This window comes from Sciurus vulgaris, assembly GCF_902686455.1.
Source record: "Sciurus vulgaris genome assembly, chromosome: 5".
NCBI classification, from domain to species: domain Eukaryota; kingdom Metazoa; phylum Chordata; class Mammalia; order Rodentia; family Sciuridae; genus Sciurus; species Sciurus vulgaris.
Genome location: NC_136465.1, coordinates 170,697,418 through 170,715,523, shown reverse-complemented (window position 1 = coordinate 170,715,523; position 18,106 = coordinate 170,697,418). Strand labels below are relative to the sequence as shown.

The following is an 18,106-nucleotide window of genomic DNA, read 5'->3' as shown; positions in this document are numbered from 1 at the left end:
GCCGGCCGTTCGCTCGCTCTCTTGGTGCCAGAAGTGCTTGGGGTTAGTTGGCCCAGGGTTGATTTCACGCCCGGTGGTGCTGGCGAGTCAACTGACTTCTCGGACCCTCAGTTTCTTCATCCGTGAAGTGCGTGCCTGGTCCCAGGGCCCTGGGCAGGCAGGCTGGCTCAGGCAGGGTGAGCCGCTGCTGCCCTCCAGTCACTTCTCCATCCTACGGCCCAGCCTCCCCTTCCGGCCTCATCTCCCTCCTCTCACTTGGGCCCTAGTTTGGGGGAGCCTCCCAGGAGGCCCAGGCAGCCCCCACCCTGAGGGTTCTCTCAGGGACACCACATTTCAAATGACAACTCAGTGCCACCTTAGGCTGCAGTTGTCCCAGCTTTCCCTCTCGGGGAGTCTGAAGTCCCCTCTGAGGACCCCTGTGGCCCCAGTCATTTCCCGCTTGTTTACACGGCAAGGGGTGCGCCCTGCCTTTGCCTCTAGCAATCTGTCACCAGTGCCTGGTATTCTGCCTGGCACACAGTGGGCACTCGTTAAGTGCTCATGCTTTGAACTGAGGCAGACTGAATTTTTGGAAGTCTGTTCTTGGAGAACAACTTTGGCCCGGCCCTGGGTAGGAAGCGAGTCCCAGTGGAGGGGGCACCCAGGTCCCCGGCAGGTGCCCACAGGGTGCCGGGGCTCAGCGCAGCACCTGAGGGGCCCCTGCTCCTCTCCAAGCTGCATGCCCCGCCCCTGCCGGCCGCGGGGGCAGCGGCTTGGGTAAGTTCCCCTTCCGCTTCCTCCTGCCTCCTGCTCCTGTCCTGTGGGTTGCTGTTCCTCGCACAGGGCCCCTCGCCTGCTCTGTGCCCACACCCCGGCACCTGGGGAAGCACTGCTGCCCTGAGTGGCCCCTGGCACCCCTCGGCCCGACACGATGCAGGCCATCAAGTGTGTGGTGGTGGGAGATGGGTAGGTACCTGGCTGGACTTCCTCACAGCCCCTACCCGAGACCCTCCTGCTGGTGCTCCTGGCTACGGGGTGACCCGGGGAGGCGGCTGGGAGGAGCTGCTTCCTTCCTCTCCCAGGGCCCAGTGGGAACACCCTGGGGCGGCCCAGGACATCTTCACTCCCGGCTCACCCACCCCACCCACCCCAGAAGCCCCCTGGGTGGAGGCACAGGAGGGCGGGGGGTGCCCTGGGCTTCTGGCCTGCACCTGAGGTCTGGGGGCAGGTCTCCAGGGAGCGCTTCTGTCTCCCATCCTGCAGTGCGGCCAGGCGGAGGGGAGCCCAGCCGCTGTCCCCAGGCTGACCTGGGGTCTAGGCACTAGTGGGTGAGGGCGGTATGGGGCTGTGGTCTCGGCCAGTCAGGCACTTCCTGAACCTCTCCCAGCCTCTGGGAAGAGGCGCCCGGGGCTGTGTGCGGGGTGTGTCTGCACCCAGCGTGCAGCGGGGGCATGCGCGTGGGGGTCGTGAGAAGCTGGGTGGGCAAAGAGCACAGCAGGAGGCGGAGGGCGACTCTGGGCCCCCACTGGCGACTCTGGGCCCTTCCCAGCTGTGGGAACTCAGTGACCTTGGGCTCTCCTGTCCCTGTGGCCTTCCGTTTCCTCATCTGTAGAGTGACAGGTCCCTGTCACTCACAAGCCTGCCAGTGCATGTTGAGGGCCAGCCCGCAGGTACGCCCGGGGTGGCCCTGGGTCCATTCCAGGTGTCTGAATGGCCCTGGCTTCTTGCCCAGCTCTCCACCAAGGGGCAGCCTCTGGGTCCTCCCTGGCCGATCCCAGGCCCAGCTGACCCGCTGGGACTGCATCCGCAGGCGCCTCAGCTGACTCTGAGCAGGCCCGCCAGCCGTTACCCGCCCCACCATCCCTCACTTCTGCTCTGTCTGCAGAGCAGGGCGGGCGGAAGTCAAGGGTAACGTTCAAAGGTACCTGGGTGGCAGGCCCTGGGAGGCGGCAGTGGAGAGAGGGCCAGCAGCTCCTCGGAACAGGAAGTGAGGACACCAGGCAGCCCAGGGGAAGGCCCCGCTGCCCCTTTGGCCTCTGTGCTGCTGGCTGAGCTACTTTTGCCTCCTCCTGGCCCAGCAGGGTGAGGGACAGCTCCACTAGTGAATGTCACCATTGATTTTTCTACTTCCTGTGCGCCAGCACTGGGCTTGGGCAGGCCCCTCTACTATGCTCCCTCATACCAAGTCCACGTTACAGATGGGAAAACTAAAGCTCAGAGAGGTTAAGTAATTTGCCCATGACCTCACAGGATTTGAACCCAGGTCTCTTAAAAAAAAAACTCTGTGTTTTTCCCTGCCTCATCCCATGGCAAGGGGGGAGGGACAGTGGTGGCTGTGACATTTAGCTGTGTGCTTTACGGGCTTGAGCACACTCCTGGGAGAATGGATCACCTCTCCATGAGAAGCTGAGGGGGTTTGGTGACCGCCCAAGCTTGTGCCACAGGAGGTGGGGGGCTGGGCTTTGAAGCCCGAGTGTGATGGCAGAGGCGGAGTTGGTCCCGGGCCCCTGCAGCCCTGCAGGTCTCCAGGGACCCTGTCTTGATCCCATCCCCCGTCACCCACCCCTGGGTGCACTTGGGGAAGACGGAGTCCCAGTTCTTCCCACCCCCGGGGGCCGGGACCCTGAAGTCAGTGCCTTCACAGACTCCTCGGGTGACTTGCGAGCTCTCGGGTTGACACTGACATGGGCCTTCACAGCGGGGTGGCGGAGGCCCAGAGGCCGGGGCTTGGGAGATTCGGTCTTCTTGGAGGACTTGGCAGGCACTCAGAGGTGTCCCCAGGCAGAGCCTGTGACTGTGCCCTCTCTGCTTCCTGTCTTTCAGAGCCGTGGGAAAGACCTGCCTCCTCATCAGCTACACCACCAATGCCTTCCCGGGAGAGTACATCCCCACTGTGTGAGTGACTGTGCGTCACCAAGTCCCCGCCTCAGGCCCCTCCTGGGGGACAACCCCTGGGTGCACCACGGGGTCCACAGTCTGATCGCACCAGGGCCAGTCTCTGGCTTGGCGGGCTGCCCCAGGATCCCCTGGGGAGGCAGCAACCCACACCAGGCCTGCGGGGGGCCCCGGAGGAAGAGGGCCTGGGAGGGTCAGGCGGGCGGTGGGGAGGAAGCCGGCCTCCCAGAGGAGGGGGATGGAGGGGAGGCCTGGCTGCAGCTGGAGGGGAGGGGAGCAGAGGTGGGGAAAGGCCGAGGCACGAGTCCCAGGGCCTGGACACTGCGGACCTGCAGAGTCTGTGGCTGGGGCCACTGTGCTCGAGCAGGGCAGTGCCAGCCGATTGGGCTGCTGTGCCCGAGCAGAGCAGTGCCAGCCGAATGACAGGCTCTCTGCCCTCTGCTGCTAGATGTGGAGGCAGGGCTGCCGTGTGCCCCGAGGGAGGACTGCGCAGGTGTCAGGTGTCCCTCGCTCAGGGCAGCTCAGGGCAGTCCCCAGCATGGCCTGCGAGGGCCTGGTCTCCACCAGCTGTCCCTTCCAGCTGCACAGCCCTTCCCTTTGATTCATATTCTCCACTGCTGGACAGATGTTCCCTGGTGCTCCCACCTCAGGACCTTTGCTTAAGCTCTGCTGCTGCTTCAGTGGTCCTTCCTCCCACACCCATGCACCCGAAGCCTCTAGGCCCCCCTCCAGGGCGCCCTCCTCCAGGAAGCCTTTCAGATCTACCTCACATAGGTGTCTCACTCCCAGAGGGAGTCCCTGACCTCTCCATGACAACGAGCCTGTGGCAAACGGGCAGCCCCATCTGGTTCTTCCTGGGTCTCCCTGCTGTCCCAGCACGGGCTCTCCCCCACCGCGTCACATGCACGTCACTCTACACACAATGTCTGTGTTGGAGGCTGGCCTCAGCTGAGCCTCGTGGGAGGGGCCCTGGGGGCATCCATCACAGCCGCCACCTTTTGGGGACCTACTGTGTGCTGGGTGCACAGGTTGCCACACACATAGGATCCCCTTGGTTCTCTTGGAGGTGGGTGTTATGATATCAGGATATCCATGGGGAAGTTGCGACTCATGGCCCCTAAGGGACTTGTCCCCAGAGTCACCCAGGCCTGTCTGGCTTCAGAGCCAGGGCCCTGGAGGGCCGTGCTGGGCCCTTCCTTCTTGACCTTAGTGGAGCCCTTTCAGGAGTGGGATTTGAGTCCTCCTGGGTAGGTGGAGGAGGGGCAGAAGCGAGCACAGTGCCAGGGGTCAGGATGCCTCTGAGCCCCCTTGATGTGAGAGGCTGCCCCCTTCCCGAGGGCCTCTGGCCCCGTCCCAAGCCTCCTGGCCCACTGAGGCAAGGCAGGGTGACTCCTTCCACTGATGCCTGTCCCTGGGACATGGCTTAGCCAGGAGAGGGCAGAGAACCTGGGCAAGAGCCCAGAACGTGTCCCTGCTGCTCCCTAGGTCTGGTGGGCGCCCCTCTCCACACTGTCCTTATGCGGGAAGAAGGACCGAGGACTCTTGCTACCTGGGGTTGGCTGGCAATCTCAGGCACCTCTGAGGCCAGAGGGGACCAGCTCTAAACCCAAGCAGAGGCAGGTGCAGGACAGGTAAAGCAGCTCCTGCTGGAGACTGCCGTCACCAGGAGTGTGTGCCTGCGTCCCTGTGCCTGCGTGCTGGCTGGAGGTCCCGTTGCCTCTGCCTGTCCTGGCTGGGTTGGAGGACCCACTTGCAAATGGACTCTGCAGCAGCTTCTCCCCTTCTGAGCCTGTGAGCCCCTGTGAGTCCCCCTCCGTGAGAGGCAGGGCTGAGCAGGGCAACCCGGCCTTGCCCTACACCCTCCCGGTGCAAGGGGACAGGGGCTGGGGTTGCTGAGGTCAGGCCAGGGCCTGATGCTGTGAGCAACTTAAAGTCCCTGGTGGCCCCTAGAGGACTTGGTTGTTCAGGGCGCTCAGAGGAGGTGGGCCAGGGCATCCTAGCTGTGCGGGTCCTGGTTTAATGCTCTGGTGTCCCATCTTGAACCTCTTATTTTTGTCCTCGGCGATGGGTTTTCATTTTCCACTGGGTTCTCCATGCTATCTAGGGGGTCCTGCATCCCATCCTGCCTTTGTCTTCCAACAAAGTTGCTCAGCCCTGGACAGGACCCCAGAGGGGTTCCTGCTACCACCAATGCCTGTGCGCCTGTGACAGGGAGGGTCAAAGAAGTCCCAGTGGGCACTTGGCATTGGAGGTGGGTGAAGGAGGAGAGGGTGGGTTTGGAAAAGTGGGCGGTCTGAGAGCGAGGTGTTCGCCATAAACTTGGGGAGTGCTGGGATTGGGCGAGGCTCGTGGGAAGGGCACAAGTTCCGATGAGCCCGGGGACTGAGCTCGGTTGCTGCCAGTGGTTGGGGTTAACACCCCAGGACGACCTGAGCCTGCGGCCTCGCTGCCCACACCTTCTCCAGCGGAGCGGGCTGCGCTTCCAGGTAGCCAATCAGGAGCCAGGACCGGCAGAGCTGCTCCCTGATTGGCTCTCGCCGTCCCCGCCCCCGCATCCCTCTAGAGGCGATTCCCTGCGCTGTCCTGCGGCTGAGGCCGCCGGGACGCACTGCCCAGCGGCTTCACTCCCGCCGCCCCAGCCTTGGCGCTCAGCCTGGCGATTTATATTCTGCACCTGATACTGGAGCCAGCAGGGTCCCTGAGATCTTTGCACAGATTCACAAACGGGCCCTGCCCTTCCGCCTCGGCCCCTTATCACCACGCTGGAACTGAAGCCCAGGTGTTTTTACAGGTGAAAGTTAGAGCCAGTCCTGGCCCAGAATCCCTCCGTGGGCCTTCAACTTAAAACCCAGCTCCTATCCTGTCGTTCAAAGCCCCGCACTTGAACCCCAGCCCCGCCCCGGCCTCATCCCCCACCTGCCTCCCTTCCAGCCTTCAGGTTTCCTTCTGGATTACCCAGGTCAGCCTCCCCCAGCCCCCGCACAGGGGCCGCTGACACCCGGACGGCTCCTGCCCTCCAGTTCCGGCTCAGATGCGGTCTCCGTGAGCCCCTGCCTAACTCGGCCATCCGTCCATTCCTCCCTCTGCCGGGTTTCTTCTGGCCCTCGTGATCCAACTTGCTCTCCCTGCTCAAGGACTGCTGCCCGGCTGGGGTGCTGCCCCCTGCTTCTGCTTCCAGGGCAGAGTGCTAGCTTCTAGAACAGTTGAGCCCATGGCGGGTGCCAGGGACCCAGGCAGGCGGAGCCTCTGCAGGGAGGAGCCGCGCTGTCCATTCAGGCCGGCTCCCCTGGGGATGGAGCCGTGGCTTCACCCACCATCCTCTCCTTTGAGTGGCAAGGCAAGCCCGGCCTCCCTGGGCAGCAGGGCACCAATCCTGCTGTGGCTCGTGCCCCTGCTTGGTCCATCCTCCCGCGTTCCCAGGCCACCAGCCTCCCATGCCCTGTGGTCCCTGGGTTCCTCGAATGCACCGTTGTTCATACTTGAGGGGAGGCTCGGGTGGTGTCCAGGTGACACCTGGCCGCTGACCCTTCTTTTATCTGCCCCCTCCTTCACTCCATTCTGGGGGAGATGGGGCCTGCCATCAGAGGCCAGGCCTCAGAGTCTGTGAAAACTGCCTCCATTGTCCCCGCTGTCCCCACCTCTGTCTCCAGCCATGAAACAGCAGAGAGCTCACCACTCAGGCTTTCTGAGTTGGGTAGCAGGATCTAGTCCCTCTCTGTCACCAATTAGCTGGGAGATCTTGGGCCTGTCCCTTTCTGATTGTGAGCCTCAGTTTATTCATCTGGAAAACAGGAGTGGGGTTGGCTGGGATGGTCATCAGGGTCCTCTGGTCCTGGTTGCCTGTGGACCTCATAGGTGGCGGGACCCCAGGAATTTCACATCACTGTCATATCCCTACAGCTGTCTCTCAGACTCTGGCAGCTGGTCTACTGGGAGGGGCCCGGTGGGAGGCACTTAGGGGACACCAGGAATGCTGTTGCTCAGCTCCCCAGCACCTCCCAGCTGGAGGGTTAAATGTGGTCTCTTCGGATCTTTCTCTTGGCCCCAGGAGATAGGAAAGGGTTTTGTTTTTACTGTGAAGAAAGTGAGGCACAGAGAAGTTGGGTCACTCGTCCTGAGCCACACAGCCAGGATGTGGGTTCACAAGGAACTCTGTTCCTCCCCACCTGGGCAGTGGCCCCCGGTGACTGTCCCCGCTGAACTGACATACCTGCAGAGCTTGCTCACTTATGGGCGTCACAGAGCAAGCAGGACTTGGACCCCTGCTCCCATGCTTATGAGCTGGCTGGCCTTGGAAGAGTGATGTGGGCTCTTGGGCCTCAGTTTCTTCATCTGTCTAATGGAAGCAACGGCGGGTTCTTTGGTTCTGGGTCACATGGGACTTCAAGGCCGACTGTACTAAGGCCCCTGCCTCCTCCTTGCCCCGAGTGGGTGCCAGGAGCGTTGAAGGCCCACCATCTCACCACCGCCAAGGCCTGTGCTACAGGAGGTGACCAGAGCACACAGACGCTCGTGGCTCAAGGGATATCGGGAGGTTGGGGGCACTGGCATCTCAGCTGGACCTTGGCGGGGAGGAGCTGGCATCCTGAGTTGGCCCCAGAGCTGTTTCCTTCAGAGCCAAAAGCAGAGCAGACTCTTGTTTTCCCGTGATGCTCAGCAGGGTCTCCTGACTTCCCACAGCTGTATGGGTGGCACCCAGTAGGTACGCAGCAGACCCAGTGTGTGCCAGACCCCGCGTGGCCTCAGGGTGCAGTGGGGACCCCCGGGCTCAGTGCCTGACGTGGAGGCTCAGTCCTCCCAGGAGAGCTGGTGGGAGTGGGGTGGCTGCCCAGGAGGTGAGACAGCGCTGAGGGCGAGAGGGGTCAGCTTGGTGGGGGAGGGGGGCAGCAGGGGCAAGTGGAGCGGGCCCAGGCGCCTCTCCAGGGCTGGTGGGGCGGGAGCGCCCTTCTCCAGAGGAGCCTTTGGGGTCACCCTGGAGCGTTAGGGCTTCCGCAGGTAGGCCCTGTCCTGGAGGGCTTCCCAGAGGCGGCGGCACCCCAAGGGCTTCAGCAGGGAGGTTGGTTTAATCCAGTTCTCCAGGCAAGACTGCAGAGGTGAAGCAGACCCAAGCCTGGCCTGTGGAGCCCTGGGCCTTGGAGGGGACAGAGACATAAGAAGTGCCAGCTCGTGTCAGGGCCAAGCAGAGCAGTCACCTGGGGGACGCTACCCCGCGTCTTTCAGGGCGGGGTGGGGAGTTCCCCACAGAGGAGGGAGAGTCTGGGCAGGCTTTGGAGCCAGCAGAGAAGCTGGTGTATTGGGGGTGAATTCCAGAGGAGGCCCAGAAAAGAGGCCTAGGGGGTGTGGGTGACGTGAGGACAGTGGAGGCAGGGCAGGGCCTTCTGGGAAGGTGCGCAGCACTGGCACAGGGAGACAGGCAGCGGGGGCCTTGCCCTGGGAGCAGCCTGGCCGCTGTGCACGGGGGAGAGTGGTGGAGGCCAGCCGAGCCTGAGGTCTTGGTGGGCCAGGTCAGGAGAGGAGCAGGGCCTGTGGGGTTAGGGTGGGCGATGAGGGCATCCCTGGAGGCACAGCTGTGGTACGGACTGTGAGCACTGGGTGTGGAGTCACACCAAGTGGCTTCTCTCCTGGCTTGGTCATTCATTGGCTGGGTAGCCTTGGGCAAGTTGCTATGCCTCTCTGATCTGCGTTCTCTTCTCTGGGCTGAGGAACCAGTGTCTTCCCCTAGGGTGCGCGTCTCGGAACGTGCTCTCCGAGGCCTACCCTGAGACAGGCTGAAGCCCCAGCCGGGCCCTCCCAGAGCCCCGCTCTTCCCCTCCCTGACCTTTCAGGCCCTTTGTCCTGTCTGGCTCCTGCCTGGCCATGAGGCCTGGTCAGGCTTTTCCATGGACTGGCGGGTCTCTGTGTACCCTGGGGGGCACGGGCAGCCCTCTGCCCACGGACTTCCTGCCCGCTCTGGGGAGGCCCTGCACACGGTCCCTGCTGTCCCCCAGGAGCCCCCAGGAGCCTGAGCGCCCGAGGCCAGGCTGTCACGGCCACCAGCACGTCCCATACCGGCTGCCGTCCTCCCTGCTGTCCGCTGGGCTCCCCTCACAGCTCCTGGGGCCGCTGCCCACGCGCCCCTCCCACACCCTTGCCTCTGGTTACTTCCTGAAACGCCTGAAACGCACCGACCTTCCCTCAGCCAGCAGGGGCGCCGACCCCGGCGACCTCACGGGAGGGGGTGCCGTCTTCCTGGGGAGACGTGAAGGGAATTTGTGGAAATGTGCCAAAGTCTCGCCAAAGAGCCGATGGCCGAGAAACAATCCGGAGGCCGTGTTTTCCTGCTGGTTAAATGATTTTTTAAATATAATGAATCAGTAATGACAAAGATAAAGAAGACCCAGCTGCACCATGCTGTGTGACTCCGGGTCAGGGGCCGCCCCTCTCTGGTTCTTGGCCTGAGTGGAGCGACGTGGGCTCTGGCTGGAGGCTGACCCCCGACTTACCTGCTCCCCCAGGTTTGACAACTACTCGGCCAATGTGATGGTGGACAGCAAGCCCGTGAACCTGGGTCTGTGGGACACGGCTGGCCAGGAGGATTACGACCGCCTGCGGCCCCTCTCCTACCCCCAAACGGTGTGTCCACCCCTCACGCCCTGGCCTCCGCGCCCCCTTCCCTCTGCCTGGGAGGCCCTTCAGCCCTGGGAGGCCCAGTTTGTGGAGTCTGGGGGCAGCACCGGGGACCCCCTGCTGTGCCTGAGCCCGCTCCCGTCCCGTGGCCACCGGCCCCCTTGCCAGCTCCCTGTGCAGGTCCCCCGGCCCTGGGTGGGCGGGAGGCCAGCGGGGCGCGGGCGGGTCGGTGGGATCCGGGTGCCGCACCTCCCCTTACCAGGGCGCCGGGCAGGACCCCGCCTCTGCGCCCACTGTCCGCCCTCCCCCATGGCTGCCCGGCAGGGGCCGCTGGCCCACGGCCCCCTCAGCAAGCCGCCCTCCCCACAGGACGTCTTCCTCATCTGCTTCTCCCTGGTCAGCCCGGCCTCCTATGAGAACGTCCGCGCCAAGGTGAGCTGGCCGGAGGGCCCCGGCGGGGCGGGTGCCCAGAGCCGGACTGGCAGTGTGAGGCCACCGCAGAGGCAGGGGCGTCTCCGTGCCAACCAGGGCGGGCAGGGCTAGGGCGCCACTGGGTGAGACTGGAGGGGCTCCCAGGGGGCTGGTCAGGGACCTCCACCGGACTCCACGACCTTATCCCCTCTCCTGTCCCCAACCCATGGTCCCCCGTGGGGTCCCTTCCTGGCACAACGCTGGCCTCCTGCCCTGCTGCCCCGCCCGCCTGCCAGTGGTTCCCCGAGGTGCGGCACCACTGCCCCAGCACGCCCATCATCCTGGTGGGCACCAAGCTGGACCTGCGGGATGACAAGGACACCATCGAGAAGCTCAAGGAGAAGAAGCTGGCACCCATCACCTACCCGCAGGGCCTGGCGCTGGCCAAGGAGATAGGTGCGGGCTCAAGCTCAGAGAGGGCGCTGGGTGCAGGGGTTGCCCAAGGAGCCCTGCCCTGGGGCCAGGCCGTGTGGGTCCAGCCCTGGCTGTGCTGTGTGACCTTGGGCTAATCGCTTAGTCTCTCTGTGCCCGTTTCCTCATCAAACATGGTGACAGTGATGGCTCCTGCCTCGTGGGGGGGGTGGGGAGAACCGAGTACATCGCAGGCTCCTGGCCTGCAGGGGGCGCTGCTGTGCTGGCCGATGACCACGTCCACAGGAAGTCCCTGGAAACGGGTGTGGCTGGGCAGGGATCGGGTCGTGGGCTTTGGTCACCTGGAGGACAGGCAGCCACGTCTCGCTGGTTTCTGGGGAGGCTTCCTGGGGAGGTGCCCCTCCTCTTCCCGGCCCCAGGCTCTCCGCGGCTCCTCTGCCTTCAGAGACCCCGGGCACAGGGGGACGCACCCCATGGTGGCCCAGCCCAGGGGCCACCCAGGATTCATGGGAAGGGTAGCCGGCGGGATGGGCACAGGGTCTGCATCACAGAGGGGCTGCCCGCACTGCTCCCTGGACGTCCAGGCTGCCGCCTCTGCCCCTGTCCCTTGCTGTCCCCGGGCAGGCCCGCCAGCTGGACGAGCCACTCTGGGCCTCACCACAGGGTCCTCCTGAGCCCAGGGCTGGCCTGCCCCTCCCTGCCTCTGCCCCACTCCTGCCGGAAGTGGGCGGGACTGGCCCCTCTTCACAGGAAGGGAAACCGCAGTGACCTCCCTCCTTCCTGTGCCCTGTGTGGGAACAGGGCCATCTCCCCAGGGCCTTGGCCTGCTGCTGGAGCCCTGGGCCACCTGCCCCGCCCAGCCCGCTGGGCTCCACCTTGCAGATGTCGGTGGCGCCAGCCTCCGGCCTTCTTTCTGACCCGCCTGTCCTGCCCCCAGGCTCCACTGGTCAGAGACAGAGACTCTGCGTCCCGTGTCCCCCCGGCAGAGGCTCTTTCCTTATGAGCAGAGGCCTGGGCAGCCAGTATGGCCCTGCAGGCTGGATTCTGGTCCTGGCCTCCCCACGGATTGGCCGTGTGGCCTTGGGCTGGTGGTCCCCCTCTGGGCTTCCATCTCTCCGTCTGCTTCTGGCCTGGACAGTCCCCCCAGGCCCTTTCTTCTGCATAGGAGATGATGCAGGTCCTGCCTTGGCCTCAGCCAGTCCCCGGAGCTGACCCTGGATGGGGCTGGGCAGGCCCAGGGTGGCCCAGGCCTAGGGAGGGCCCACGGGGTAGCCAGGAGGACACTGGGCCGCCCGGGGAGCAGCCCTGGGGCAGCTCTGATCCCACTGGCAGATGGACATGGCGGGCATGGATTGACTCTTAGCGGGATCAGGCCTAGCGGCCACTCGGGCAAAAAACTCTCATGGCCCCATTTCACAGAGGAAGACCCTGAGGCTGTGGATGTCCACCAGCCGGGACGTGGCAGGGCTCAGCTCTGGACCCAGGCAGTCCGCGCCTGCCACTAAGTCAGGGCCGCCTGCCACCCTGGCTGGCGCCTGCTCTGGGCAGCTCCCATCCCTGTCAGTGCCAGTGTGTCCTAGAGGCGCAGAGGCCCCGGGGTGGGCTGGCAGGTCCTGGAGGGCCCAGAGGCAGGCCCTGGCCGGTCCCTGTTCTGGAGTTGCTGAGCTGGCGGGGTGGGGTGGGGCAGGCTCCTTAGGGGTGCAGCCTGAGTGCCCAGCGCCCCTCTGGGCACAGGGGGGCAGTGCCCAGCCCCAGCCCAGCCCAGGGTGCGCTGTCTTGCAGCCACGCTGGGGACCACCACCCAGCACTGTCCTGGGAGCAAGCCCAGCTGCTCCTCCCGACCCTGGCTGCGTGGCCACGTGGAGGAGGCCACCTGCCCGGGTACGAGGGGCTCTCCAGTTCCTGCTCCCCTGGCAGGAGGCCCCAGGCTCAGGGGAGCGTCCAGCCCGTGACTTCGGGCAAGTGGCCATCCTCTGCAGGCCTCAGTCCCTCATGCGAAGGCTTGCTGGTCAGGGGCCTGACCCGGGGCTTATCTGCATGGGGCAGAGGCATGCGGGCAGCTGCCGTGTAGGTTCAAATGCACAGAGAGGCCGATGCCCTGCCCAGGGTCACACAGCTCCCAGGAGGCCCAGCTGGACTGGAGCCCACGCGGAGGACGCCAGCTTGGTTCTCAGTCGTGTGGCCTGGAAGGGGTGCCCGCGGCTCAGGCTCTGCTGCCCCGCCCTCCCCAGACTCCGTGAAGTACCTGGAGTGCTCCGCCCTCACCCAGAGGGGCCTGAAGACCGTCTTCGACGAGGCCATCCGCGCAGTCCTGTGCCCTCAGCCCACACGCCAGCAGAAGCGCCCCTGCAGCCTCCTCTAGGGTGAGACCCCAGCCCGCAGCAGGGGTGGGCGGAGGGAGGAGGAGAGCCCGGCAGGGCCGTGAGCCCAGGCACAGCACGGCTGGGTGGCCGGGGGGCAGGCTGAGCGAGGAGACCCGGGGTGGCGGGCCAAGGCCGGGAGCTGGGAGTGAGCCGCCGGCCGTGGCCGCCTGTCCGGTCTCAGCTCTGCTGTCTGCCTTCCAGGTCGCCCTGCCCTCCCTGCCAGAGGGTCCTGACCCTCCTGGGTCCCCGCCCAAAGCCCACGGCGCCCTGGCTGGCCTGTCCCCCTCCCTGTGGCGTTCCTTAGCGATGGCTGACTGTCTCCGCTGGACGGCCCTGGCCTGCTGTGTGGCCAGCAGAGGCTGCAGCCTTGTCCCCTTGCCCTGCCTTCCCAGGGACCCCGGGGCCCAGGACCCAGTTCGCTGCCCTGCCTCACAGGGCACACCCACCCCTCCCTCCAGTCCCTCTCCCGCCTGGCCCCGTGGGAACTCGAGCTGTGTGGTTCCTGGCCACCACTGTTTACCTTCGGGGACAGGGTCTCACTCTGATAGTGACAGTCCTGCCTGTCTGAAAGTTCTGAGCAAAACGTATGTCCCAGAGGTTGCTCCTCTGGGCTTAGGTCTCCTTTTTTGAGACGACATAAAACAAATCCACTTCCCTTCATCTCCATGGGGATCTCCCAAGCCAACCCAGACCCTGGGTTCAGCTGACCCCTGCGCTCCCCCAAGACTGCTCCACTGCAGGGTCCGGGCTGCATCTTCCTGGGAGAGTCTTAAAATGTTCATACTCTGCCGGTCAGGACTTCTGCTACTGCAAGTAGAAAACCCAGTTCCACCTGCTTAAGCAGAAAATAAATGTATTCATTCCAGTTTGAAACCAGCATGCCTTCAGGTGCGGCTTGATCAGGGGTCGGTGATATAACACTGGGGCTTGCTTTCCTGTACTCCTTGGCTCTGCTTGCTGCAGGCTGGCTCATTCTTAGCCATGTGACTTACAGGACTTCATCTTTTCAAATTCAAGTTCAACCAGACAGAGCAAGTGTCTATCCCAGACCAAATTCTAATGAAGGTTTACTCTAGGCCAACTTTAGCCTGAGGCAATCAATCACAGTTGTTGAAAGGATGCTGGACTCTGATTGACTGCCGTAGGGGTTCGATCCCAAATGGACCCCGCAGCTCCTGCAGGCAGTGTCTCTTCTCTGCCCAGCCTCTGGCTCCATCTGTGTGCCTGGTGGTGCTCTCGGCCCCAGGGATCCAGTGAGGCCAGAGTCCAGGCCTGCGGGGTGGACACTCCAGAGAGGCCCAGAGAGGGAGGGCCCAGCCCATCCCAGGACTTGCCCCGCTGTCCGGAGCCCGCCTCCCATGAATCCCAGGGTTCCCAGCCCCTCCGCTCCCTGGAAGCCACATTCTAGGACGGGGAAGACAGGATGGTATGTTTCCGAAGTTGCTTCTCTGAAACTGTGACACCCCTCAGGGCCCGACCCAGGACGGCTGCGGGGGACCCTGCCCAGCGGGTCTGTTTCAGAGCCCTGGGGTGCACAGAGTCTGAGGGGGCCCCTTCCAGCGTCCTGCTCTTTGCCGGGCCAGGGATACCTGGCCCCCTGGTGCCTGGCCCCTGCCCTGCTGCCCCATTGGGCTGGACTCTCTTTCCTCAGCCCTTCCTGGACTCCCAGGCCTCCGCGTGGGCTGGGTCCCTTTCTCTGCCCCTCAAACTCGCTCATGAGCTGAAAATGGGCTGGGGTGCCTCCTGTCAGTATCGGGTCCTAAACCTGCCCCAGGGAGAGACAGTCCTTGCCTTTGTGCCAACGATAATGTCGGCGAATAGATTGCTCTGCACGCTGTCGGCTGGGCCCACAGCATCTCATTTAACTCCAGAGCTCTTCCCAGACAGGCGCTGGTGGCCCCCGTGTGCACAGGAAATCATGCAAGTTCAGGAGGGCCCAAGTTAGAGCGCCACAGAGACCCCGTGCTGGTCTCTCCTGCCCTCTCCCACCACCCCGTCCCCCTTGCCAGCAGAATCCTACTTCTGTGCAGGTCAGAAATGGACCTAGCACAGGAACACTCCTTGTTTTCCCGGCTGGCTTTGCAGCTGGGTTCCAAGGTCACACAGTTCTGGCCAACAAGATGTGCGTGAAAATCAGATGGAGAGGTGGCTTCTGCAGAAGTTGGTGTTTTTTTTTTTTTCTTCCATAAAAAAAAAAAAAAATGACAGACCCAGTCTATACTGTTCTTTGGACTATGGTGGGACAACTGGAGTTGCTGCAGCCATCTTGTGAACTTGAAGCAACAAGCATGAGGTTTCAGTCCAAGCCAGTATGCTCAGAATGGAGTAGCAGAAAGACAGACGGACCCCAGGTTGGCAGCTGAACTGACGGCAGTGTCTGCTTGGTTATAGGAAAAAAGGAAAAAGAAGCCACTTATTTATGCCACTACTGGTCAGGCCTCCTGTTTTTGACAGCTTAGAGCGTCTGTAACCAAGGCCCAACTTGTATGTAGCCCAGAGCTCCGGCCCCCACGAGGTTGAGCCCCATAGTCCCTGGATGTGGAGCCAGTCCCTTGTTTCTCATTTGCAAATTGGTTGCGGATCCGGCCCCTCAGACAGCAAAGGGGACTCACGAGGGACGTCAGTGAGAGCCTTGTTGCCAGGAAGGTCAGCGGCGTGTGGGCGGGATGATGAGGTGGCTTGCCAACACCTGCCCGCCGTGCCCACCGAGCCCCAGGCCAGCGTGCGTCAGACTCGGCCCCTCGCGATGCAGCCTTGGCATGGCGGGCGAGGAGGGCGCCGGCCACACAGATGGCTCCCTCCGCCCAGAGGCTGGCGCTGGCGTGGCGGGCTCCACCTCAAAGCAAGGCTCTGCCTCCCCCAGGTTCCGCTCAGCCCAGGCGCACTGGCCTTCCCACGTGGGTGAAGTCCAGCCCCTTCTCCCCAGCTACTCCCTGTTCTGGGCCCAGCCCCCTCTCTCCTGGACAGTAGTTATGGCCTCCTGGCTGGCCTCCCTGCCTCCCCTCTTTCTGCCTCGACTCCATCCTCCTGGCCACCTGGGGTTCGCCCTCCTTTCCAAACATTATAGTGTCACTCAAGGCCACAATGAGCTCCGGCTAGCTTCCAAGGGCGTACAGGACCCGAACTGGGCCACTCATTTGGTCCTTCACCAGAGAGATGGAGACCGTGTGCCCAGGCGGGTCTGAGCGAGCGCAGCGTGGCCCTGCTCTCAGAAGCTCACGGTCAGCAGGCTGCGGGAAAATGGCCCTTCTGCTTGGATGGCCCTTGACCAGCTGAGGCCATGTGCCATGTCCAGTCTCTGTCGCTTAGTGAATGGACCCGCCCTCCGAGCAGCCCTGCTCCTTCCGGGTGCCCTGCGGTCCCTTACCTGGTCCTTCCCCAGCCGCCCCCACTGCCTGCATGTCCGCTGTCCACATGGGCCCTGCTTCCTGCCTGGTCCTGGGAGGAGCCTCCTGTCACCGTCAGCTACAGCCACGACTGCTGCGTAACGCATGGCCCACACCGGAGGCAGGAGGCAGCGAGCCTGTGTTCACAGCCACAGTGACCTGCGGGGACTGGGTGGGCAGACGGCCCGGGTCCAGGTCTCCCACCCTTAGGCCAGGGCCAGCCGGGGTGCGCTGTGTCCAGCGGGTCACGGGAGCTCAGCTCTGCTGCCCCAGCTTCTGGAAGGCCTGGGGTCAGGCTGCGAGGTCCCCAGAGCGGAGGAGGGGAGGCTGGCTGAGGCTGGTCCAAACGCTCGCGCCTCCTGCCTGGTCTCTGCCTCCGCCTCACCTTCTCGTGACTGTGCTCAGAGAGCTGGTGATCACATGCACCCAGACTGGGTTGCATCAAGTCACCCCTGATTTGCTCCTGCCGAGGCTCCTGGGGGCATTGGGGGGACCCCCGCCTTCCCATCTGCCCAGAGCCACCCACGCTACCCCCTTCCCACAGAGCCCCAGCCAGGGCTGCTTCCAGAAGGTTCACTGGGCTCTCCCCCTGGGGCCTGGGATCTGGCTGTCCCTCCTCCCAGGCCGCCCCTCTCTGTGCCTCTTGGGGACAGTCCTCCTCGCTGCCTGTGATCCAGCATGTGTGAAATGGCCCTTGTCCATGAGGGCCGACCCAGACTGTGAGCTGGTGGACGGCCGAGGCCTCCCTGTCTGGCCCCACAGCTGGACACCAAGACCCTGGGGACAGCTGGCTCCGAGGGATGCTGGGTGAACGTCATGGTCTAGACCAAGGAGGGCATGGGTGGGGGGGACGGGGCAGGGCACCGGGGCGCCAGCCACGCCGACCCTTCCGCCAAGGGGCAGCCACTGTGGGTGTGCCCACCCAGTTGAGTCCCCAGAGGACGGCAGCCCCAGCCAGCACCCTGCAGAGAAGAGCCCAGCCCAGCCACCCAGTCACCAGAGGAGGGTGTGCTTGCTGCTGAGCCATTCGGTTTGGGTGCCCAGGGATGGTGCCCAATAGTGACCCTCTGGGCTCTCGTGTCCTCGACACCCACTCTCTGGCCTCTGCCCCACCTCCTCTCCCTCCAGATCCCCCCAACACCCGACTCCAGCCAGGCCCCCTGGGAGGTGGGGGGCAGGGCAGGGCGTCTCTCGCAGGGAGCGGCCCTCAAGGAAGGCGAACTGAACAAGTACCCAGGCAGTGCCAAATCCCCGTTCAGGTCCCACAGCATGTGTCCTGCACCCCAGGCGGTGTGGGGGACCTCCAGGGGCTGGGAGGCTGGGGGAGAGACAGACCACGAATAACCCCATCTACACATCAAGAAGCGCTTTGGTACAGGAAGGAAGAGCCTGCGGCCTCAGGGGACCACGGTGGGGGTGTCTCCACCCCACCCTCTTTGAGAAACAGAAACAGAAATGCCCATCTTCACAGAAACCCAGACACCTGTAACCCAAACCACAAGACGGAGTGGCCAGTGCAGATGTGGTGGTGAATGATTTACCAGCTGAGAAGGGCAAACCTGAGCCCATGGAGATGGGGAGGAGCGGGTCTGGGGATTGAAGAGGCCAGCCAGGCCACCCGGTCTTACAGAACTCCAGGGAGGCTCGGGACTAGGGGACTGGACGCCACAGATGGAGAGGCAGAGACTGGGACCAGCGGGCCTGGCATTGTGAGCGGGCTCCCCGGGAACCACCCTGCACTCTGAGCTGGACCTTGCTTCTCCCTGACCAGGCAGGCAAGATTCAAGCAGAGCGGTCTGGCCCAGGCACCTGGCATGGACAGGGTGGGGCGAGGCACAGACTGGCCCTGGGGGATCTGGATGATTCGACTCCGTTTAGTACAGACCCACTCCTTCCCGCTCCCCTGGAGTTGGGCGTGGCCACCGGGACACTAGTCCCCCGCCTCTGACTGTGCCTGGACCTTGGGCCTGCTTTCTCGAGCTCCCAAGATAAGAGTGTGCTGCACGTGGGCCCATGGGTGCCAGGGTGGGAGAG

At 63.9% G+C, this 18,106-nt stretch overlaps 1 protein-coding gene across 2 annotated transcripts in view; it reads left to right on the top strand.

Annotated features, from left to right (window-relative positions):
• The first annotated feature begins 770 nt into the window (after positions 1-770).
• RAC2 (Rac family small GTPase 2) overlaps positions 771-18,106 on the top strand; it is a 66,335-nt gene continuing 48,999 nt past the window's right edge. The window contains exons 1-7 of one of the 2 annotated variants that reach the window (XM_079141682.1): positions 773-945; positions 2,803-2,874; positions 9,369-9,486; positions 9,850-9,912; positions 10,188-10,347; positions 12,555-12,686; positions 12,888-13,562. In XM_079141682.1, the coding sequence (XP_078997808.1) occupies positions 911-945; positions 2,803-2,874; positions 9,369-9,486; positions 9,850-9,912; positions 10,188-10,347; positions 12,555-12,685 (579 nt within the window). In that variant the 5' untranslated portion in view covers positions 773-910 and the 3' untranslated portion in view covers position 12,686; positions 12,888-13,562. Of the gene's footprint in view, positions 946-2,802; positions 2,875-9,368; positions 9,487-9,849; positions 9,913-10,187; positions 10,348-12,554; positions 12,711-12,887; positions 13,563-18,106 lie in introns of those variants that run through there. The other variant, XM_079141683.1, reaches the window with a different exon arrangement.